Source organism: Nothobranchius furzeri, chromosome 9 (genome assembly GCF_043380555.1).
Source record: "Nothobranchius furzeri strain GRZ-AD chromosome 9, NfurGRZ-RIMD1, whole genome shotgun sequence".
Classification (NCBI taxonomy): domain Eukaryota; kingdom Metazoa; phylum Chordata; class Actinopteri; order Cyprinodontiformes; family Nothobranchiidae; genus Nothobranchius; species Nothobranchius furzeri.
The window spans coordinates 34,597,794-34,623,398 of NC_091749.1; the positions used below are offsets into that span (position 1 = coordinate 34,597,794).

The 25,605-nt window shown below is 41.4% G+C and overlaps 2 protein-coding genes across 3 annotated transcripts in view; both read right to left on the reverse strand.

The window, feature by feature from the left end:
* Positions 1-2,398, reverse strand: part of smyd3 (SET and MYND domain containing 3) — a 127,387-nt gene extending 124,989 nt beyond the window's left edge. The window contains exon 1 of the mRNA XM_015952772.3: positions 2,155-2,398. Coding sequence (XP_015808258.3) covers positions 2,155-2,315 — 161 coding nt within the window. The 5' untranslated portion in view covers positions 2,316-2,398. The remainder of the gene's footprint in view (positions 1-2,154) is intronic.
* Positions 2,399-3,108: 710 nt separating this feature from the next.
* Positions 3,109-25,046, reverse strand: cnsta (consortin, connexin sorting protein a). Of its 2 annotated transcripts, none has more exons than XM_015952768.3 (13): positions 24,450-25,046; positions 21,990-22,054; positions 21,347-21,730; positions 18,669-19,321; positions 13,263-13,293; positions 12,145-12,231; positions 11,838-11,919; positions 8,704-8,725; positions 8,519-8,585; positions 7,563-8,095; positions 7,186-7,362; positions 6,189-6,342; positions 3,109-5,947 (listed from the first exon to the last, which is right to left on the reverse strand). In XM_015952768.3, the coding sequence occupies exons 2-13, from the start codon at positions 22,000-22,002 to the stop codon at positions 5,739-5,741; spliced, it is 2,412 nt and encodes an 803-aa protein (XP_015808254.3). In that variant the 5' UTR covers positions 22,003-22,054; positions 24,450-25,046; the 3' UTR covers positions 3,109-5,738. The 2 variants fall into 2 exon arrangements, with proteins under 2 accessions (XP_015808254.3, XP_070410901.1); XM_070554800.1 differs by lacking the exon at positions 24,450-25,046 and adding an exon at positions 24,170-24,423.
* Between the last annotated feature and the right edge of the window lie 559 nt (positions 25,047-25,605).

Sequence of the window (25,605 nt, forward strand, 5' to 3'; positions counted from 1 at the left end):
TTAAAGCCTGCTTCACTTTTCATCCATGCAACTCTGAAAAACAAAGTAAACTTTAATCTCTCCCAGTCTTTCTGTGAATATCAACTCTAGTCATTTGTTGACCCCTGGCTCTGTGTGTGTGTGTGTGTGTGTGTGTGTGTGTGTGTGTGTGTGTGTGTGTGTGTGTGTGTGTGTGTGTGTGTGTGTGTGTGTGTGTGTGTGTGTGTGTGTGTGTGTGTGTGTGTGTGTGTGTGTGTGTGTGTGCGTGCGTGTGCTCCCTCAGCATTTATCACTCATTACTTACATGCAGTTTTCAGGTCTGTAATTAAGTTCAGCTTTGAAGGCCCCCAGTATCACCTGCTCATTTCCTGCACACATGTGCGTCCACACATACCGCAGGTCCTCCGTGTTCTCGCAATGAGACAGTCACGCAAATAATTGCACACTCTCACACAGACTCTTCAACACTCTGTCATGCATGTGTTTTGGTGAAAACAGGAAAAATACACCCCTCGCCATTGAGACTAGACTTGGCGCACATGTAGTGTGTGTGTGTGTGTGTGTGCTGTGTTCTATAACTGGTTTTGTGACTACAACACCACACCACACAACATAACATAACATAGCAACACACACACACACACACACACACACACACACACACACACACACACACACACACAGAGAGAGAGAGAGATTAGATAAATCAATAAAAAATTCTGACACTCGGGTTGATGAGTGTCTGCTACAGACAAATCAGGTGTAGCTATAACGTTAACTCAATATCTCTAATATATGATTCTAGTTTGGCCTGCAGCCTCTGTCTTAATCCAATCTGCTCGCTCACGCACACACACTATTTGCCACAAGCACAGAAAAAAATTGGGCTTGAGTGAAGCTATAAGCTATGTAATATCTTCATTGATTCCTCCTGTTATTCTTCTTGTGTGGAAAAGTGCACGTTTGTTTAGATTTTGAGAGCAAGAATCTTTGAGTGCATGAATGCATCTTTACTAGTGAGTCTATATTTCTCAATCTCAATGGGACTTTTTTTCCTGGGTAAATAAAGGTTAAATAAAAATAAATTTGTAGATTTGTAGAAACAATCAGGAAACGAACATGTAAAACCCCACTCTTGGCATGTCCGTAAATGACTATATTATGAAGCTTCATCCAGATATACTGGGATGGACATGGTTAACTGTGGTGTTTAAACAAGGCTCAAGTAGTACTAAGGGGTCTAAAATGGGACAAGAACACCCACCATTGCACCACCACCACCATGCTGAAGCATTAATGCAAGACAGGATGATTGCATGCTTTCATGTTGTTTGAATCCATATTTGAGCGGACCAGACTGAAATAGAGACCAATCAAGGTTTTTCCAGTCACTACTGGTCTTGTTCTGGTGATGTGTCAATTGTAGCATCAGTTTCCTGTTCAGAAGTCACACTTAGTGTGGTCTGCTGCTGGAGTCCATCTACTTCAAGGTTGAACATGTTCAGATCCTCAGATCTTGGCTGTAATAAGGGATTAATTGGCTGCTACTGCTTTTCTATCATCTCAGACTGGTTTGTCCATCCTCCTCTGACTTTTGACCTCTGCAAGACTTTAATGACCACACAACAACCACTTACTAATGATTTTAATCCCAATAGATCAGCATTTCCTAAAATATCCAGACAATCATGTCTGGAACCAAAAACCCGTGTGATGCTCAGGTTGAACTTCACCACGTCTAGATGCCTGAATGTGTTAAATTACTGCCATCAGATTGAAAATTCGTTATTTGCGTTATAGCGCCTTAAGTACTTGTAAGTAGGCCTACATTACAAGCCACCAGTCTGTCATTACAGTACAGAGACGGACGGCTCACAGGAAGGTTTTACAACTAATACAACCGTTAAGTAATTCTTATGCGTTAAGTGTTATAGCTGATGGTTGGACGGTTCTACGACTGTTTTGCGTTAAAAGACAGATTAGTGACTCTTATTTGTTGTTCTTCTAACAAAGAACCAGCCTGCCATCTACTGGCTAAATAACGAACTTATCTAAATTGTTGGCAATGTATGTTTCAACCAAACAACACGTAAAAGCGTGTACGCGGCTTATGTCTGTGAAATTACAGGAAATTTTAACCACTTCGAGTTGGATGCCATCATGGCTCCATCTTACCGTGAGAAGCAGTGGTGACAGACCTCCTTGGAGTGTTTGTTGGACACGCAGCACGCCAGCGGACGGTCGGAGTAAACCAGCTGGCCTCTGCTGATCCTGGCTGTGGCCCGGAGTCCGTTACCTTTCCCTGGACTGACAAAACGCTCCACAATCGGTGCCATTCTGACTATTTTCTCCACGTGAACCCAGCGGCTTGTTTACATCCGCATTGAGCGGCGCGTCATCACGTCGCAAGCACGTAAAACGCGCCTATTGAAGCTGTTGTTTTTAATTTCGATTAAATCAATCATAATAAAGCTACCCGATTGTAAAAAGGGCCAGAAACGTTTACTTAAAAAAATGGATAAAGAGGGGTATAAATAAAAAATAAATGATTTTTCATGCTCGTTTCATCCTTTTGAAAATCTTAGCTGTGGCTACAGCACCCCCTAGCGGTGGCTGGGATATAGCAGCTTTAACATCAATCTAGTTTATAAAAAATATATACATATTCCATGAAAGAAATTTCCAAGAAGACACTAATAACTGCTGTTGTTGATTTTTAGCTCTTACATTTGTTTCAAATCTATTTTTGGTGTTATTTTCTTTTTTATACATTCTTCCCATAAGACATTTTAAATTTATTTAAAATTTTGAATGAGGAAATGCTTTCTTCAATATAGAAAATGTGTGTCATATTAAAATATAATAATAATAATACCAGTAATAATAATACAATAAATAAATTATACTTGATATTTTTGTTTCTGATTTCTTACTAATACAACTACCATTTATGTACACAAAATAATTTTTGGCTTAACTTTTTGACATTTGAGATCTCAGCTTCATACCGATTATTTAATAGTTCACAGAGGATTTTTTAATAACCAGGGCTACACATATCTCCCAACAACCTTATAGAAATAACAGGAGTTAATAAAATCACACTGATAGAATAATGATCGACTCAAATAAGCATGACCATTAATTTATTTCTTTATCATATATTTTTTTGAAAAGCAATTAATAAAAAGTAATTAAAGGCAGATGACACAAGCTAACCTTGAGTATTTTAACAATCTTCATGAGAAAGATGAAACTGACAACAGTAACACAAACTTAAGAGGGTCACTAACCACATTTAGGAGCTAATGAAGAAAAGCGGACAACAAAATTATGCTTTTAGAAAAATGTTCAGACGACTAATATTTCCATCAGAGCCTCTTTACAAAAGCCGTTATACAAGACATAGTTATACAACATCATGTGGTAGATTAACACTAACCAGAAGATGGATCCGTTTTAAAACCACCTAAAATGTTTTTGTAAATGTTTTTGTGAATGTTTTTGTATCATAAATAATTACAATAAAATGTTAAATAAGATTGATTTCAGATTAAGTGTCACCTGAACCAGCCAGCTGACATGTGCAAACCAAAAAAATAAATAAATAAAATCAATCAACATTTTTTTATGTTGTGGGAAAACAAATCCTCATATCCTAAACAAATTATTGGTAGTGACACAGTAGGAGGAATATTACTGTTACGTCTGTAAATAAAGATTAGTTAAGACACTGTTATCCATTCTGTTTTACAGACATTTGTATTTTTTTATTTCCTGACAATAAAGACATTATGTTTTTTTAAAGGCATTTGAATGATCCACTGTAACAGTAAATGAAAAGAAAGCTGGAAGGAAAAACGAAACATGATATTATAAATGATCTAAAATGTGATATTAGGCTCTGAAATGACATCATTGACTTTGCTTTACAATGAAAAGTAAGAGGCAGAGCAGTGGCTTGGGGGGTTAAAAGTAAGCACATTTCGTAAAAGGCCACTTTTACTCTTCTTTTTTCAATCCTCTCAGAGAAACATTTCCTATTTAAAAATGTAAACAAAGAAGTCATATTTAATAAATATGGTCAAAGTTACCAAGATAACACATATGGAAGACCAAAAGGTGGTAAATAAATCTCATTATCTTGTAAAAATCTACTAGAAAACACAGATTATGAATATGCCATAAAGTCCCTGAAAGAGCAAACACACACACACATACACATGCGCGCACAGAGAGAGACAGAGAGGGTTCTGATTTATCTACAACACAGAATCATTGACTGAAATCTAACATTTTATACACAGACACAACCACTTAAGTATTTAATGAGTTTTTTTTTTGTTTGTTTTTTCTTTAAGTGGTCTGTGCAAATATTTAGTGCATATGAATGATTTGTATCTGATAAAGTTTTCTGAACCCGTGTTTAGGCCTGACAGGATAACATCTGTAGAAATATTGCAAAACCTTTTGTTTATAAAGTACCAGTTTTCTGTGCCCTATGCTCACCGGCCACCTGACGACATGCAACGATGTGAACTACTTTCTCTAGATGTTGAATTTGCTACACAAAGCTGAATCTGACTCAAACTGTTGCTCAAACGTCTAATCTCCTGCAGCTCAGTGTAAACCTGCAGCAGGAAATCTGCCCAAAAGAAACTGACCCTGGATCAGATCTGTGCTTTACACTAGATACTGGAAAGACAAAAATATAATTACTGCGTCGTGACACACAGAACAGATCTGAGACGATTGTTTTTTTCCATTAGCAGCTCACCCATGGTAATAATAATAATAATAATGCATTGAACTTATACAGCGCTTTTCTAGTCACCCAAAGACGCTTTCAGACACTCTCACATTCACACACTGCTAGTGATGGTAAGCTACTTGTAGCCACAGCCGCCCTGGGGAGGTCTGACAGAGGCGAGGCTGCCATTTGGCGCCGTCGGCCCCTCTGACCACCACTAACACAGGCAAGTTGGGTGAAGTGTCTTGCCCAAGGACACAACAGCAGGATAACCCTGGCGGGAGCTGGAATCGAACCCATGATCATGAGGCAACCCCGCTCTACCACCTGAGCTACTGCTGCCCCGGTAAACACCAAAATAACCATTTCTGCACGTTTTCACACAGCATACAAAAAAAAATTAAATTTGCACAATTAAGACATGGTGATTTCATACCACATAGATAGACAAGTAATTATCTTTTGTTATTTAAAAAATGTACAATAAAAGAAACAGCTGTTGTTGCAACAGTTTTATAAACACAGAGTTTTCCTCCATTTGTGAACTGTGGTTAAACTACTCAATAATATATTTTTGTCCTTTGGTTTTTGTTTTTTTTTACAAAACTTTTTTGTCTCAACTTGGGAAGTTTAAGTCCAGTGTCTTAATTTTTTAAACCTATTTATTATTAATCTTTTAATTAGCCTTTAATAATTTCCTAATTTGTCCTCCTGTGAGAGAGTGACAGGTCAATCAGATCGTTTGTTACATTAAAATGAAGTCTTTTAGGTTTTTCCTTCATACTTGATGCAATAAAACTTGTTCCATAACTTTAAAAGTTCCCTGGAATTTAATTCACAGGGTTTTCAAAAAGCAGCACACCTGATTTAGATGTCTATCCATTAACATTAACTTACAACAAACGGCAGCAGAGGCTCTTTAATGACTGCGACACACTCGGGATGCAGTGGGAGCTGCAGGAATCTGTAAGTTAGTCGCTCCACGTCTCTGACTGTCCGGCGTCTTGTGCTACGAGTCGGATACTAGCCAGTGCTGAAGCTGAGCGATCCCACGGTGCATTTGAACGACGTAGAAGTCTACGTTTCTGGAGAAGTCCTGACAGACGGAGGACTGGGCATCGCCGAAAGCACAGTAAAGGGCGGTGCCACCAATGCTGATCACTACTGTCACTAGACACAGAAGGAAGAGGAGCAGACAGGAATCTCCACTACCGACATCTGCAGAAACAAAACAGGAGTCAGAGGGGTTGTATGGAAAGACGAATGAACCAATATGTAAAAGAAACTGTTGAATCTGTTGACCCGCCCACCAACAGTTTTACAAATCAGCTCACAAATCCAACTGCAAAACATGTTATTTGGAAGTAAAGCACATCTGCTGTATTAATGCTGTGGTGGTGGGCACTTTTATTTTTAAAAACAAATGAAATAGCATTTTAACATCAGGATATAAACATACCGTTCTCATAGCCATCATCGGGAACTCTGAAGCGGACACGTCTTTTGGCAGTGGGGTTTTCAGGCAGGAGCTCAGAACTGACAGATGTGCTCAGAGTCTCCAAACGAACGCTTCGTTTCTTCAATATGGAGACGAGACCAGAGGTAGGAGATATCTGGGAAAAAACGAATCAAACACAAAAACTAATGAAAACTCTGATTTTGTACAGCACAGATTGAAAACCTCATTTAGATCACCTCATCAAGATCAATTCAGCCAGTAGGGGGCAGCACACCATACACTCAGTGATGGACTCGACCTTTTTATCAATATTTAAATGTTGGAGGGGGGGCTTTTTGATTCAGCATACTGTAAACCTGGGGTAGAAATCTGGTACATTTTTCCATTTTCTCCCTATTGATGTTATTTTTAAATCATTTTTATGAATCTTTTTAATTTTATGTTTATTTCTTCTTCTTGTGAAGCGCCTCGTGATTTTTATCTTGAGAGGCGCTAAATAAAAAAACAGTTACTTCTTCTTCTTTATACATGTAACTCCTGGCTGCCTGCCAGGGTCAGCTGACTCTGACAGGGGTGAACTTTGCCCGGTTAATGCCAACCCGTTGCAGTAATAATGACATAATTTAAATGTTTTGATTACATTCGAGCATGTGACAATTTTGAGCATTTGCGGTAATTAACGTGGGACTAAACTCGATCACTTTCTCATTAGTCCTGCAGATATGACATGAGTCGTTTGTAAAATAGACGTTAAAAGTGTAAAATTACAAGTAAACACTCGTATTTATCTGCTTACTTTGTTCATAATCCTTAAAATAAATAAAGCCAAATAAAATGTTGTGATGGCATCATAGATCTGCAGAGATAATTATGTAATGTTTAAATAAACAGACCAAAATTCATAAACACCGTATTTAAAGAATAGTTTGATAACATTTTAAAAGTGCACATTAGGCCTATAGAAAAACAAACTAAACATAATAATTACAGCACATACCTCTTCAACAGTGATGAGTCTTGCCATTTCGTCCAGTGAAGGAGCTTCTCTTATCAAGTGAGCTGGGTCAGCTTCATAGTCTTCCTCCTCCTCCTCCTCTGCACACTGCTCCTGCTGCTTCAGATGGGCCTCCTCAGGAGGGAGTGTCTCCTTATGCCGGCTGGTTTTAGTGCTCTCCTGGAGAGATAATGGAAAAACATGGATCCCGTTTACACCGCATCACCATAAAGTAGCCGAGACAATCATTCCTTTAGGGGTTTGACTCTGTCCTGTCGTAACACTGCTCTGACATCAATCTCAGATTATAAATACCGTACAAACTGAAAAATGTTGATTTGATTTTAAACACATTTAAAGTCCAATCATTTGTTAAGTACCTGTGTGTCTTGGCACTGCCGGCTCTCATTATATAGTAAATCATCCAGCAGCAGCTGTTGTTGTTCCTCTAACTCCCCCCCACAGGCCAGTGTCTTCACTGACAGAGATTCCTGGTCTCCTCCCTTGTGCTTCTCCTCTCCATCATCTTCTGCTCCCTCATCCTCCATCTCCAAAGCTTCAGCCGCCTCCTCTATGTCACTCTCATCTTTCTCCCCTTTTGTCTCCCTTTCCCGTGCACATCTTAAATCTACTTCCTGCTGCTCTGCAGGATCGGACTGATCCACTTCCTCAGCTGTAGGGGGGTGCAGCCCGTTTCCTAGGGCTGAAGTGGTGCATCTCACCCCTCCGTCCTCCTCTCTGCCACGGTCTTGCTGTTCAGTCAGCTCTGATCTGTGGGAAATACCCCTCCCCTCCATTTCTCCTCTAGGGTCTTCCTGGATATTTTTGTGGGAATCGAGCAAATTACTGGAGTGTTTGACAGGAGGAGATAAGTCTTCAGCTTTGTGATCCATCCTTCCTTCAACCTGATGGGCTGGATTAAAGAACAGAGAAGGTATTCAGGAAATACTAAAAATTACATTTTTCTGCTTTTAAAATAATACCTTTTAGAATTTCCTGGTTTTATTTCACGTGACAAACTTCTCAGATGCAAATAATGAATGATGCAGAAATAAAATCAAAGCCAAGCCAGATTTAGGACGATTACAGAAAATGCTTTTGTAATCCGAATCACCATTAGTGCGATGAACAGACATCCAAATCTGAGAGGCTTCGAACACAAACCTGAGAAAAATAACATGAATCTAAACCAAATATTTACAAAGAGTAATCCAAAATGTCAAAAACCTCTTTTTTTTTTACAAGATTTCCAGCAACAAAGAAGTTTTTCCATTTTATTTTTAACACCTACAAACATACAAGTTACACAAATATCAGCACATTTAAACTCACTCACATGAAGTGCATGAAGGCCGTGAACCACCTCTTTCAGATTTAGGTCTCAAAGTGTCCAGAGAAGCACACTGTACACATAAAAACATCTGCAGTTAGAAAACAACACGAGACAAATTACTCTGGGACAGAAAAGTTACTTTGTATATCAGACATACAAACATGGATGAACATCTACTGATATCTTACCTCAGTATCTTTTGTCCTCGGTCTAAAAACAGCAGAGAAACAGAGTGAGACAGCTGAGAGTACGGAGAGTCACTTCTGAGATTTAGTAAACCAAGACTCAAAAGATGGCTGACCCTTCTCTGCTCTCTCCATCTAATATTAGCCTGACCACACTTCCCTGGTTAATAAAACGTGTGAGAGCTAGCGTGTGGGTTTGTAGTTCATGTTTAACTCAAAATCTGTTTACATTTGAATAAACAACGCATTTAAATGATCTACATTTATATTTATAAAAAAACATTCAGTGGAAAGGATTAGCTACATTAACTACGGTTTAGGTTACTCTACTCCAGTAAAAAAAAATTATATAAATAAAAGTAGAGTCGTCTGAAGTCTAGGACACACGACTGTACGCGCACAAGTTGAGCGAAGTGAAACCTAAGCAGAGTGAAGGCTCAGATGTCTAAAAGTGCAGAGGCAGCAGCCGCCAAGGGCCATGCGTTTTGACCACCACCTCAGTGCTAAACACAAACACCAGGATACACACGATCAGCGTCACGCAGACACAAACACACACGTCACCTGACTCATTACAGAATGTACAGGTGTGCATGCACGCGCGCTAGTGTGTGTGTGTGTGTGTGTGTGTGTGTGTGTGTGTGTGTGTGTGTGTGTGTGTGTGTGTGTGTGTGTGTGTGTGTGTGTGTGTGTGTGTGTGTGTGTGTGTGTGTGTGTGTGTGTGTGTGTGTGTGTGTGTGTGTGTCACACCTGACAGGAATTGCTCACTGAGGATTTTACTCTTTTTGCTTGTGCATTAATATTTTCAACTCAAATTTAATGTATTACCCAAAATATTAGACGGTATTTAAAGGTATTCCATGTTTATTTATTTATAAAATCCTGTTTGAAGACATGAAACATTATGCAGCTCATTTTAATTTTTTTATTTTCTGACTATCGTGTAGTGGTGTGCATCTCTACCTGCCTCACGATTCGATCCGATTATCTGCCTAACGATTCGATTTGAGTCTGAAATGCATCACGATTCTTCACACAAAAATTGTCATTACTTAATAAAAGCAGTAGAATAGTTTTCAATTTCTTTTTGATTTCGAAATCCCTGAAAAACAGAACATACATCTATTCACTATAGTGAGCAATAATTTTTAAAGTGTTCTGCCAATAATTACTTAAATAATATAAGAAATAACGTTTTCGGTATAGCTTTAAGATAGAATATTACTGAACTTAAAAATAGTAAACAAATACTGTGTTAAGTGATTCTTTCACATCCAGGATCCCAAAACCGAAATTAGCCCAGACATCCGATTTAGATGTAACGGGTACATGTTTGATTACTGGTAATGTTGGCCCTGTATCCCTGTCCGCCTTTTCTGTTTTAAATTGGCGCTAGGGCAACGCAGTGCGCATGTCATTGCAACTCTGCCCCCAGAAGTAATTGTAAAACCTCAATACTTTATTGTCCTGCATAGACATAGACCAGGAGTCGGCAACCTGATCCCATCAAAGAGACATTATTACCCGTTTCCCACAGTAAAGAAAACACTGGGAGCCACAGCAGCCGCGGCGTTGTGGGCGGGGCCTACCCTCAGACAGCAGAGAGCTGCTCACAACAGGTGACAGCAGCCGGTACCGGTCGCTCGTGAACGTCAAAGCTGTCTTTCATAAGACGATAATCAATAAAATGATTTATATAAAGTGGATCCAGAAGTTGTAGCCCGTCTCTGCCGACAATATTTTGATATTTTTCACCCTGTTGGTGGTTTTACTGAGCAGGTGCAACTTTTGTCAAATGTTTCTTTTTAAAACATGTTTAGACTGTTCAGAATACAAATCCAGGCTCTGTCACGTTTGATTGTTGTAATTAAACTTTGTAGGTGGGGAAGGTCAGAAAAGGATCCGATCAATTTGTTTTTCCCTCATTTACAGTGACGGAGATAACGGTGCAGTGCGCCTGGCTCTGGTGTTAATCAAGTTTAATTATATCTCTTTGCAACAATTTTCACAAGAAAACAGAACAGTTAAAAGCAGGGCTTGTGTTGTGTTGACCGGATAGTTCCCGTATTTGACTATTTATTTTGATGGAGAAAGAATAAGAAACAATAACCCCGACGCATGCAGACGAACTGACATTTTATTCGTTTCGCACATCGCAGATGTAGCTAAATCACTCAAGAAATGATTCCCATCTGAACATCTGAGCTGCTCAGCGCAGCTCACTGTCAGCATGTACTACATGAGGTCCACAGCGAGCTGAAGATGTGGAGAGGGGCTTGGAGAGCGTCGCAGAACCAGAGCGCATGCAGGAAGATTCCTCCGACTGAAGCGAGACTTGTCACTTAGAAAATGTTCCCTGATTATGAAACTTTGGCTGAATAGTGCTTGTTCCTGTCTCCAATGTGGCGACACATCCAGGAGCCGTCTGAGGAGAAGCCCACAATCTCACATCCTCTTCAGCTCAGAAAGCGCCGATATGATTACGCACAAGCGTGACGCGTCAACCCGGTCTCACAGTAAGACCAGGTTGGAACTGTTCAGGTTTACGCAGACAATCTTTACATTTAGAATTGACTTACCGATGTAAAATTAATGCAGTAAAACATAAAGCATTTTATTTAAATATCCATTCATTATTTTACAAGCACAGAGAGCCGCATCAGATGGATGGAAGAGCCGCATGCGGCTCCAGAGCCGCGGGTTGCCGACCCCCGACATAGACATAGGGAGAAAATCTCATTATGACACATTGCTGCATCGATGCGGAATCATGCACGGCTGAATCGCGATGCATCTTAGAATCGATCATTTTCCCACCTCTACTATCGTGACACCAAAAATATTCTAAAGTTAGAAAATATACTAAATATTACAAATTTTTAACCCAACTTAAGGCATCAACTTGTACCTTTTAGAAAAAAAAGGTCATTGCACAATTTTTCTCAAAAAACAAATAATTCAAACACTAACACTAAAACAGACAACAGATAGTGTAGTGAAGATGTGAAGAATGAATGTACATTATTTTTTTATAAAAAATATACTAAATGCATTTTTGAATAAGAAGCAAAATATGTAAATGAAAACTCTTACACATCATTCCTACACACACAATAAAAACATGCATGAAGACTAACCGAGTGTGTGTCTGGCAGATGTGTTTAAGTGTGTCCAGGTGGTGGGTTTCCAGGTCAGAGGTCGTCTTTCCACAGCGACTCTCTGAGTTGAAGAGACACAAGAATCAAATAAAAATGTATTTCCTGCTGTTTATGAGAGTACAACAAAAAGAGAACGAGGAAGTGTGTGTGTGTGTGTGTGTGTGTGTGTGTGTGTGTGTGTGTGTGTGTGTGTGTGTGTGTGTGTGTGTGTGTGTGTGTGTGTGTGTGTGTGTGTGTGCGTGCATGCGTGCGTGCATGCGTGTGTGTGCGTGTGTGTGTGCATTACCCCATCGCTCCTGAAGTGCATTCAGATTGTCCAACACTCTCTGGTGGTAGAGTCTCTCTAGCTGGATGAACCACAGCGCTCGCTGATCTGGTGACCAAAGGTTAAGGGAGCAGCACCCACAACAGCAGAGACAGTTATTTATGGGATTAACAACAGAAACCAAAACAGTGGAAAAGTGACAAGTGGCTATTTTAACCTAATTTCCAGGGCAGTCCTTCTAGTTTACCAATTTAGTTGTTTGTTCAGATGCGCCACTATAAAACTATAATTTAAGCAACTAAAATGCACACAACTGCAGAAATAAGTGAGGATTGCAGTGAGTCAATGTTGAGAAGCTTGTTTATAAAAAAAAGAACAGAAAGCTGGTCAAGTGGAGGGCAAAAGAAAAAAGTGGCAGAAGACAATAAATATATCCAAAGCAAACCAGCATTATCTGACAATATTGTGAAAGTAGTATATTGTTATGATGCATGATTCTTTCATGCACACACAAAGTTTCAGTAGATAAGTGTTAAAATGCTTAACCAACAATAATAACTAATCCCTGAGAAAAATTGGCAAATTAGAAACATAAGGGAATAAAATCTCTCTGAAAGCTCCCGATTACTTTAAAAAGTTACTTTTAATTTCAAAGCCAAATATTAAAAAGTGGAAAATAAGTTTTCATCAAACTGCAAAAAGGACAAAGGGAGGAATAAAAGCAACAAAGTGAGCGATGGTGAAGGAGGGAGCATTCCCCTCATGTTTATGCATAAAGAAAGTAAAAATACAATCCTTCTTTGACACGGCTCAATGCTTTCTCTGACTAAAGCTCTGCAGACGCATGACAGCCAGGCTGTTCTTTTCCTTCATGCATTTATCTCTTCACTCCTTTTGTCTTTTCACTAAATAAAAACCTTTGTTCTCTCGTTTTTAAACTTTAATCTTTTACTCCTAAACATTTTTCACACAGAGGTTAGAGAACACTCACACCGCATCTAAAAATTAACTGTCAGAAATGAGTGACTTATTACTACAAAGAAAGTACAAAAACTACATGTTCAAGGGTTAAGTACATAAGACTGAAACCACACACACACGCACACACACACACGCACACACATATATTGCAAGGATACAATCTTTCTGAAGAACAAAGGACTCAGCAATCTGCAGGATAAAGAAAATATAACATTTCATAAAATGCTTGCTTTAATGCAATGTTGCAGACATTTCTCAAAAATACTTGTTTGAAAAAATTCTAACAAAAACTTCTTTGTAGATTCATCAAAATAAAATGAAAAAAGCTGCAGAGAACGTCCAATCTAGAGCTAAATCTGAGTCTTCCCTGCTTCTGTGATTATACAATATTTTACCTAATTAAAAAAGAGAAAACATAAGAGACTAAATAAAACACAAGTTCTTTTAGAACTGCAGTGAAAGTGAGAGCGGGAGTGAAAACATACACTGACCGAGAGAAAAACAAGAGACCGTGGCAGAAACTCTACCTCATTTCAGAAAGCGTGGCGTTCATGTTGCTCAGCTGATTTTAGAACAAGTGTGTGTGAGAGAGAGAGAGAGAGAGAGAGAGAGAGAGAGAGAGAGAGAGAGAGAGAGAGAGAGAGAGAGAGAGAGAGAGAGAGAGAGAGAGAGACTAGACGACGGAGAAAAAGGACCAAGGGCACACAAGGCTCTTGCATTCCTAGTGAAGTGAGAGGGTGGTAACTAACAACATTTTAAAAGCATTTAAAAGTGCTTTGTTCAGATAGTTTGTGGACGACTCTGGTCAAACGAGAGTTTCAAACTGATTTCGGTTCTGTTTTTTTCATTGTTTTTAAATATTAGTAGCAAAATTTTGAGAGGACACCAGTAAAGTGTCCTCTAAGGTTAATATTCTGCCTGTGGAAACCACTGCTGCTAAATGTGGGAGTTTCATGTCTACGAGCAGAAGCACATACACATCCCCTTTTAGTAAACCTTGTTAAAAACAAAACGTGAGTGTGTCTTCTTGTATGGTAACGGGGATCAAAACTGGCCACATTTTCAGGAACTTATTGGTTGCACATTCACTTCTTGAAAATGTGAAACTATGGGGATTAAGACTCTAAAGTTCTGGTCTAGAGTTCGGCCAGGGTTACACATCCCACTTTGATGATTAAGGTTTATAAATCACTGGAGAGAACTGACAGAGAAATGCATGTACCACACTTTTACAGGGATCATCTGCTTTTATGTAAAGTGTGTAGAGATGGAGTCTCCAACCATGGTCCATCTAGCATGTTTAAGTTGTTTCTGTGCTCCATCAGTTAATTCAACGGTAGAATTACCTGTTCAGCGGCTCTAATTTCCCTCTGGGATTAATAACGTATCTTTGATTTGATTTGTTTTGATCAAGCTCCGCATAAATATGTTAATCACCCACTAATTAAAACCAAATTGTTAAAGCAGAGGAACCTCAAAAACAGAAAGGAACGGAGCACTTGAGCACCAGGGTTGGAGACCCCTGATGTGAGGATTTTAGTAAGATCCAGTGGCAGTCGCTAAGAAAACTATCCTCATGAATTGGAAAAATAGAGATACTCTTTGCATTAACCAGTACAGCAATCTTTTGTTAGATCATATTACACTTGATACAGCCTCTGGTCCCACTTCAAATCAATCTCTCTGGGCTCCTTTGATCGGGTCCATCACAAAGCGATGATGAGGGATCATAGATATTGTCCTGCGGGATGATGTTGGTGATGGGGTGGAGGGTATGAGTTTGGAGTATCCTGACGTTCCCTGGATGTGGGTTCACTGGGGGTGTCTGGGTCTGGGGGGCTGCTGCCTCCCCTCTGGAGGTGTTTGGGTTGCCTCGGGGGGGGTGGACTACTGGCGGTTGTGAGTGGGGCCCCTTGGGGGTCTTGGCGGAGGCGATGGGTCGCTGCCTGGCAGCTGCATTGCTCCTGGACTGGTCTGGGTGGGGGCCTGGGGTCTCGGGGTGTGGGGGTAGCCAGCCCCGTGTGGGGATCTGGGCGGGGCCTTGGGGGTTGGGTCCTGACATGTATGCTGCCTGGAAGAAGGCGGGAACATGTGGCAGTGCCTGGCCTGGGCTCAGGGGCCTCAGGTAGACCTTGGCCCCATCACAGGGGAGGGGGATGTCCAGGAGGGGGAGGACCCAACCTTACCTGGATGTCCTATGTCTTATAAAATCTGGAAGTTGTGCAAATACAGGGATGGGCATAGATATTCTGCTGGGGTGGGGCTGGGTTGGTGCCCTCGGACTCAGTGAGGCTCTGTGATGCTGCTGCTTTGGGCCCTGGCAAGATGGGCTGGGGTCTCCATGCCCTGGGTGGCATTTTGGCAACAGAGGTGCCTACTGGGGCCAGTGGGGGAGCTGGCTCCCTGGAGGGCTTAAGTCCAAACAGCCATTCCTCCCCATCCCCACACAATTTTCTCTTCCTGCTCCCTCACATCATCACACAAACATGCACATAGGACCTTGGGGGTGGACAAGTCAGGGGGTGTGGGTATGGACTCCATTTCCGCATCCCTGTGGCAACCAGGCCCCCAATTTGATCTGCACCTTAAACACTTCCACCAACGACATTCCACGCAAACACACACTTAGGGCCTTGGGAGTGAGCACATTCAACTGCATTTGGCAAGGGGATTTTTCAGCCTCATCTCGAGTGCCGGTGCCCACTTCCAATATTAAACTGCACTTAGACACAGAGCTGTGGGTGCAAGTGGGGTGGGGTGGTGGCATCAGCTGGCGTAGGCCAGACGATGCCCACACTGCCCGCTCACCACAGCCATGGAATACACCTCATCAATACGCACTAACATTATATTGGAGCAGGCGAAGGGAGACTAGGGGTCTTCGCAAACCTCTGTAGTCGCTTGGCTTCCCGAACTGGTGACTAGGAGAGAGATCTGGCCGTCCGGTTGGGGTCTGGGGTGGTGGGTTGCTTTGCTCAGCGTTGGACGGGGGAGCCTGCTCATCAGCACCCCAGCAGAAAGGGCCGAACTCTGGTAACCGGTGATGGTTGTACCCCATGTGCAGCAGTACCGGGACCAGAGTGAATAGGGTGTGTATGGAGAGCATGAGAGGGTGTCCGGCATGCATTTTTGTAAGTCTTTGTTGTATGTGTATGTGTATGTGTGAGCATGAGGGAGTGAGTGTGTGACTGTGTCTGTGTATGACTGGATATGTCAGGTGGGGTCTTTGACTCCTCCCTTCTCCTGGGACTTTTTTTGATGCTATACATCTTCGTCTCTCCTCCCCCAGCCACACATGGTGTGGAGTGCGGTGTCTTGGTCTGCCTAAAGCTTGGTTTATGCTTGACGCATTCACTTTCCGCTTGGTGATGCGGCTCGCGGATGGAACGCGCTTCATAACTCGCAGTGTTTATGGTTCGTGCGGCTTGTCTCTGCGGTGAGCCAATATTCTCCCAAACTGTAGGGGGCAGCATGGAGCTCTACGGCATGCATCCAACACTACACCATAGTATAAGTAGAAATTACTGTTTACAACATGGCATTCCAGCATTTTTAACAGCGCCCTCGTCTTTTCCGACAGTGCGAGCTATTTCTCTCCAATTATTAACAACATGTTGATCACGGTGATCTTTGAGAGCTGAATCATACAAATGTCTGTATTTACGAGCCTCTGCCATACTAGTTCTTGCCAGTCCGCCATGTTTTTCCACGTCCGACCGTCTGCGTAGTTAGAAAATTTCCTAGGTGTGCGGTGCGGAAATTTTGGGCCCTGCAGAGGCGCGGTGGAGGGGGCGTGGTTGTTAAAATGACGCAATTTCACTGCGCAGAGCCGTGCGGACCTCGCGGACGCGTCAAGCATAAACCAACCTTAAGTGTTCGTGGCTCCCGGGTCAGGGGGTTTAAGATTTTTGGCGTCTGCCTGACCAATCACGGTGGCTGCCTGGTGGGATCTGGGTCCCTGGGCTCTGCCGGGTCCCGGGCTCGGCCGGCTGGGGGGTGGCAGGCTGCGGGCGGGCGTGTGGGCTTGCCGCCGATATCACCCGAGACTCTGCCGGCTGCTGGTTGTGGCCCCCCGGGGCGATCCTCTGCACCTCTCGAGGGGGGCAGGGGCTTTTCTGGTCACAGTCTCCTTTTGGGTCCCTGTGCTCTGGGGGACTTGGAGCTCCCTCCATCTCCTACACATCTTTGGGGGACAGATCTGTGGCCCCTCACACTCTCTATTGGACGCTCCTATAGAGAAACCTTACATATACAAGCGCAGGAACACACACTGGTGCTCACATGGTGCTCTCATAAGTATGGACTTGGGCATTTTCAACACGTCTTAAGGCTGTGGTTGGCACCAAATGCACTGGGATTTATTATCGTGCGATTGTTCAGTTAAACAATGTTGATTTTATATTTCTTCATCAAGTTGACGCAGTGATAGCTTGCTCCTGTTAAACTGTTGTGTGTCCCTCTTCTGCAGGTCTAGAAGCAGACTCTTGTTCATCATTGATCGTGCCTCGTGGATTTTATCTTGAGAGGTGCTATATAGAAGATTTTTTCTTCTGCTTCTAGTTGCTTAAAGACCAAGTTTACTCGTTTTGACACATTTTGCAGTCTCTAATATGAATGCCCTGTGAGTCGATCTCTGGGACAAAAGGTCTGACGCTCCTGTTTCAGGAGGTTTAAGTGAGCTGAACATGGCAGAATTTTGGAGTCTTATTTCCTAATATTTGTACAACTTGGCTTTGATTGGCTAACAGCAACATGGCTCTACCACAGATTCTATTTGCTTTTGCTTTGCAACATTGATGATTTACCTCCACAAATAACACAAGCCTGAAGGAGTTCTGCCATGTTAAGGAGTTGCTAATGCTAATGGTTGGCTTCTACTAGCCCCTTCCGCAATCTCCTGGACACTAAACAAACAACGGCCTTCCTCGTTGCGAGCCCAGATGAGGTAGAAGACTATTTTCATGTTCAGCATGATGTGACCATTCATTTTTCAAAAATAACAAGAAAAAAACTGTTATTCAGTGAACTTAGCATTTAAATGTAAAGAGTAATGTACAGCTATATGTTGTAATGTTTAATGTAAATTAAAATAAAAAAACTGATTTATTAAACAAATACTTTGTATTGTACTTGACCTTTTCCATTTTAAGAAACAGTTCATTTTTCTGCCCATGCTGGCTCTCTGCAGTGTTACAACAAAATCATAGTCACATACACATGTTTGCCTTGCATGGATCAGGTGTGAATGATGTTTTAAGTTAGCCTGACACAAATGTTAACACACCCTAAAAGTCTCAAGCTGAGTCATGCAGGTTTATGTGTGAGAATGAAACCAACACAGCGGATCTCAGTGACTGATTTTGTTTGAACATACAGGTGGCTTCTGTGCGTGCATGAACATGGACGCCTCTGCCTGAGGGTTCAAAAGCCTGTTTTGATTTCCAGGTTGAGTGAATAAATTACAGCATTTAAAATGTGTGAGTAAAAAACAGACAGGAATAACAGATTTTTAAGCAATGCATAAGTTGTGGTATTAGACATACACTTGGTAAAAGATAGATTACCTGGTGAAGGTATCGTGGAAGGTGAGTATCATCGTCTCTTTGTGCCAGCTGTTCCAGAGACTCCAGGTGAGTGGGGCTTAAAACAGATCCAGTAGAGCATGTAGAGAAGGAGGAGGAAGTGGTCTCTGAAGTGGAGGTATTCTGTTCGTGATTTGAGGTTAAAGGTGATGTCACGGAGGTGAACTCTATATTTGCTGGATTCAGCCCCGTGGTGAGGACTTCTGCTGTTGTACTTGCAGCAGTGGAAGAGTTGAGTTGTGTTGGTTCAGGTGATGTGGATGTCACTGCACCTGAGCAGAGATGTCCAGCAGCTGAGCTGGCAGCCCCTCTGCTAGAAGTGGACCCACAGGGTGAGGTAAGTGACTCTTTTACTCTCCTGTCAGAGTCTTCTGTAAATGTACAAGCAGGGCTGCCAAGACACGGGTCAGAGGTTGTCCCCTGTGTGTTAAAATCTACTGGCCCAGTGGTAAAGGAAGGTCCGTGTGTGCAGGTCACCCCCCCTGTCATGGAGGCAATGGACACAGCACCACTCTGGCTCAGGTCCAATGAACTGATGGGATGTAAAGTTTCTGGACTGACTACTGGAATGACAGGAGATGTGGGCTCTGGACTTGTCCCAGGACTGAACGGGTACAGCGTCTCCAGCAGACTTCCTACAGAACGGAGGACAGGTAGTCAGAAGAGAGGAACAAGAAACTGCTTCACTGGAAACCCAGAAAGAGAATTAGATAAAAGCAAAATGTCAACTGTTCTCACACACACACACACACACACACACACACACACACACACATTGTTGACATAACACACATTGTTTGATGACAGTTCAATTCCATCTGAAAATAGGTGTCGTGTTTGTGTTTATAGGCAGAAGAAATGGTAAATAATAATTCATAAGTGAAGCATGAAAAGTGTGTGTGCGTGTGTGCGTGTATAATTTCTCACTGACATTCACAAAACCCTACGTATGAAACTTTACTCTGCCAGTGATCTCTGGAAGTTAAACAAACATCTTAGTAAACTTGTTAAAATAAGTAATTAATCCAACGACAAACATGCTCCTAATTACTGGAAGAGATCAGGTTGGTGAATGATTGTGTACATTTACAGAACTATTGAGTCTAATGAAGTCCTGTCTGAGCAGACAACTTTATCGTTGTTATTTATTAACAATTAACGGAGTAAAGCCGTTGGAGGACCTCTGGACCTCTGCTGCCCCCATCTGGCCAAAAAGAGCATACCGTAAATCCTCTAATACAGGCCCGGGTCTGTATTTTACTCAAGCTCATCAAGCTCCAGGCCTTTATTGGAAGGAGGACCAGTATTAGAGGCAGACCTCAATTTCTATTTGAGCAAAATGAACTAATGGTTCGCTGGAGTTTTTGACTATTAAAATTGTGCCCACATTTTCAAAGTTAAACACATTTCTTTTAACAACGGTAGTTTCTGCTTCAGCCCTCTCCCCCTGCGCAGCGGCCGCAAACTCACTGATGCGCCTGCAGCCTTTCAGAGTTCCTGCTGCTCTAAAATTTAAAATAATTATTTCATTTTCTGTTCCTCACTTCCGATGACCTTCAATGGTGTCTGTTTGTTGCAACCAGCAGGTACAAAAACTAACTTGTTTTTATTTGACTATTTTTCTGTCCTGTTTATTATCTTCCTGCATCTCCTCTCAATCCTAAAGAAAAACTGCTACCTGGCTTCATATATATTCACCTCATGAGTTACCTTTGAACTGCAGTTCTAAAAGATCTACCGACCGCAGAAACAGCGGAGTGCGAGCTGCTCGCCGGCCACATCAGTGATCGGTGCGTCACTGGAGGACAAGGTGATGCGCCCCGCTCCACAGCAGCGAAAAGCATCAGGCACAAATAAAAGAGTAAAAGACAGAAAACATAAAAGGAAATGAGCCGACATGAACGATCGCGTATTAAATTAGTTTTTGAGGTAGTGACACCTGATTTGATAATGTTACTGTGGCCGTGCTCAGGACGCAGATGTCTGGAGCGCGTCAACAACCAGAGCTTTGCATGCGCAAGCTGGTTAATATGAGGTTAGGATGGGGGTGAGGGGAATGTTAAATTGCAAGAGGGAAAAGGTCACAATTTGGTTTAATGTCCGTTTTACGGCGGGTGTCAGTACCGACGCTCTGGCACAACGTGTTGCCTCCCGACACACAGGAGCTTGTCACCTGCTGACAGCAGGCTGCTGTCTTTTCCGTGGACTGCATCTTGCCGGTCATTATCACGTGACAGCAACTAGTCGATGACAGGCATAAAAAGTCACTATAGAGCAGTGAAGTCGACTAGTGACTAGTTCATACAACCCCTACTACTGCTCCCCAGTGTGTTCTGCAGCATAATCAGCACGTTCTCTTTGAACTTGATATCAAGTTTTCGCCTCCTCTTCGTCTCCGCACGGTTAAAGTTACCCTCGTGGTCCATCACTGGCAAATCAAAAGTGAGACGGATGACACAACCGCCCCCGTACTTGCTTGTTACCACATTCCACCCGGCCACAATAAAAAAACGGCCATTATTCACCTCCGCCGACTCCGACACCGGCCAAAATATGAAACCCGGCAGTTAATTAAATACAGGCTAATATTAGAGGATTTACGGTATTTCACAGTAAGTTTGATCATTTTTCTATCGTGTACAGGTTTTTGTGTCACCTACCAGTTTCTGAGTATGAAGAATCAGTCATGGGAATATCTGGAGACTGGCAGCAAACTAACGAGCTTGACGTCTCTGATTCTTCCTCCATAGCATCATCGATGTCTTCTTCTTCATTCTCATCTCTAGCCATTCCAGTGTGTACCTCGTTTCCCTTCTCCACCTCCTTCCACTCCTTCCCACTGTCATTAGGAGAGGGTTTTTGGATGAGGCCGCACGTTCCCCCCTCATCACTTTGTGAAAGGGGTAGATTTTGTGTGAGAGCCTTGATCTCGTTGAGGTTCCTTGTTTGGGCGGCGAGAGCTTCAGCGCTGGGCGAGTTATCACAGAGGTCAAACCCGTCCACCTGGACCTGTGATATCGTTCTGCCCTCTCTGTCAAACTGACCTGGGAATGAAATTCAGCTGAAATTACAACTAAATTAATATAGAGTATAGAGTTTTTTTCCACAGCGAGTCAGTTGAATGTGACTCTATATATTATTTACAGACTGTCCCTTGGAATTTGAGACAGCAGCAACTACAGCACTACCAACTCAGCCTTCCTCAGCACCTACTGTCACCATAAACCACATCCAATAACACTTTTGATTACATTCTTTAGATTATTCTGCTAGTTTTGTTCAGTACAGTTTTTTTAAACTTACCATTCTGATCCATTGGCTTCCGCAGCTTGAAAGCCAGTGACACCAGTTAGAGAAGCCCCTCGAGCCTGCAGAGGAATGCAGAAAAAGGCCAGAAAACACAGAAAGTGTGAGAACAAAGGGTGAGATTAAACTTTGCTCACAGGGAAAAAATGCACACAAAACAAGTTTTGCATCATTCCAGCGGGGTGAAAGAAACTCCACAGCTTAGATAATGAAAAGTTTCAGATGAAGAAGATTTGAAAACATCTTTGGAAACCCTTGAGATGTAAAACTGACAACAGAAGAAAAAAGCCAAACTGTAAGACTGAAAAGGTAAATGCTACATTTTATGGAATAAAATAAATAAATCATACATTTCCTTCTCTATTTACATAAACTGGGATGTCGTACAGTTTTCCAGTGGACATAATTACATAACAATCTCACACTGACAGAATCAAGATGGTGGGTTAGGGTTTGAACAACCTGTAAAATCAGTGTAGAATGGAAATCTGTATTGCTCAATAGCCGGGCTTTTACTTTTCCCGCCTTTCTTGTGTTTACAGCTGGCTCAGCATTAGTAAAGACTGACTCAGCAGGAAAAACAACTTTCCAGTTATGTGTACATACCACCAGCCTGAGAAGCTGAAGCTTCAGAGTCAAAAATGTTTGTGGTGAAGTCGTTAACCTGCTTAAAGCAGGTGTCCAGCATGCTGCACTAAGCACTCAAGATTTAAAATATCAAAAAAGGTTATCAAACAAAAACGAACGCAGTTATCGGCAGATTAATTCTTGAGTTAGACAGGAAAACATGACATCGCTTTAAAAACTAAAAATCCTTCGACAGATTCGGCAGAAACAGAAATATACAAGGAAAGAAAAATAAAGAGAGAGGTGTGACTTGATTTAAATGTCTATGTCGATGGTAAATGTTCATTTTTAATATATACTTGCAGAACAAATTATGTATTTCAAGATTTGGGTTAATGAAACCTCATCTCAGAGGAACAAATCTGTCCCGGTTTCCTACAGAACTGTTTGACTTGTAATGATGTGCTGTTCAGCCACGAGTTTCATGAGCTGCTGGTGTTCTTGTTGAACAGATACAAAAATTTAAAATATTCAGTGAAATCTGAGACAAAATGTGAAAATCACACAAATGAGACAACTTTATAAAAAAGAAGGAAGAAAATCAGATGATCTATTTTTGTTCAGAGGTGAAGCTCTGACCACGCCATGGATACTTGAGTACCTACATACTAGAATAGTGCATGTTTATTAATATAAAGTATGCATTGTATATTTTAACAAAGGACACACCCAGTGAACAAATACAAATGTTCATTAAAACTGAACACTTCATGAGGAATGAGCCCATTTGTATGGTGTAATAATCACTTCAAGATTTGCGATAAACAGTTCCCGACCATAGCCAACAACTCTGACATCTAGATTTATACAGCAGCAACCTCAAGTTCATGGTCATAAAAGCTGCTTAAGAGCATTTTTGTTCAACAGTATCTTCTAATCTCCCCCAGAACCACCCACCCACCCACCCATCTATCCACAAACATCCATCCTGTCCTCTTTGTGTATTTGTCTTGCTCCGCCAGGAATCATGAATAATAAAAGCTAAAAGACACAATCAGTGTAATGTGACAAAAAGGGTGGAAATAAAGAAAGAGAGCCTGCTTTGTGAGAAGCCACAGCTAAGATTTCAAACTAAATAAGCCCTCACGTGGAAATTAATTGTAAGCGTCCCCCTGCAGGCATTGCATAAACTCAGTTACACTCATTAAAATCTAAATGGTTGGAAATGTGATCTAAAATATGTGCAGTAACTACACCCCTGTCACTCAAGAGACAGGTGGAGCACTGATGTTGGCTGGTGATCAAGGTAAGTAGGTCTTTCTGGATTCCCAAGGTGACTCATGTGACTAAATAACGAAATAAATAGGAAAATATTCTAAATTTATGCCCTCATGTTTAACATTCATTGTTAGGTAACGTTTCGTGGAAAACGCACAGACGGTGACAGCAGGAAAAGGTCACTTCTCTGTTATTTACATTATTGTTTGGTAAATTACCTGGTCAGCAGCTGTTGGAAACAACGCTGACATTTAACGTTTTAGAGACCAAATTGTTTACGTTTTCTGTTTCCTAAATCATCCACGCGCGTCACGTTTGAAACACCAACTTACTTAAATGCGTATGCTGCTTCACCCAGAAACAAGAGGGGGGATCCCGAGAAAAGACAAAAACAGCCGCTTCAGTCTTTAAAAACTGTTGAATATCGATCCCGAACCTCACGGTAGAATATTTCTTTTGCGTTCGTGTGCTGCTTTTAAGCTAACCTATGCTAGCTTATCGATGGAAGTCACATCTGGCCAGCTCAAACGTTCACTTAAAAATAGGTGTTAGCTTTAGTAGCGCTAGACCTGTGTAATTGTACTGAGGAAAAACGTATTCAATGATACTTACGACAGAAGCGAGTGGCTGAAGGGCAAATAGTTCAGCATCGAACACCTTACCGATGATGTTGTGAGGACTGTAATGTTAAAGGGGTCGTTGCTACAGCTGCTGTTACTGTGGGCCTGAGCTGCAAGAGGCCCTCTGTCTCCATCTGCTGGTTTAATATGGTACTACAATTAGTCAAGTTGCTTTTTTTATTGACTATTATTTATTACGGTATTTATAAACATTATATTAGTAATTTGGCTTATAAACACTTGTTTATATTTATTAGTTTTAATTGTTTTATTTTATTAATACCAGTCCTAGAAAGAGATCTCTATATGTCAAAGGCGCTACAATTAGCTTATTGTTCATTTTGCTTTTGAATAATACGTAGCAATATTTTATTTTCCTCGGCGATCAGGAAAGTATTTTAGTTTGATCTTATTCGTATGATGATGCGCTTAGGAGAAAGTGCCTCTTTCTGAAAATATCCACAAAATACTCATTTGTGCAAAATAATTTAAGAAAGAAGTGTCGCTGAAAGCAAAATGACGTTCGACAATGGAGACTATATACCAAAAACAGATGCTACAAAAGAAGGGCTATTGAGCTTTCTATGTGCAGACTTGTAGTCTACCCCAGGGGGCAAAAATATAAATATTTTACTTTCAAAGGGTCCTGTAACAACTATGGCGCTAAACAAATAAATATAAAGAATTTACAATAGGATTCAAGATCTGTTTATTCTGATTTTGCTGGTATTTGCAGAAATACACAGGCTGAAGCAAAATGTAGTTTCTCACTAGCCTCTACAGTGCAATACTCGGTAAAAAAAAATAAAAACATTTACAACCACAAATAAGGAAAAAATAGCTGTCCCATAAAGGAGAAAATTACAGTCATGCTCAGGGCTATATTATCACAAGCACTCAGTAGTAGCAGACATCTCACATCATTGGGTCCGATGTGTTTGTTCGAGGGGTGTGTGTTGTGTTTTTACTATGTAGCTTTATTAATGTAGTTTCCTTTTCTTCACCTCTTCAGCCATCATCTCTTCAGTATTAATAATCCCAAGAGGACAAAACAAAGATTAGTCATTTATTTTTCTGCTTCATTTAAATGAGGCCAAAATGGTTTCACATGACCTACATGTAGTTCCAGCTTTCTGTCACTGGAGGGC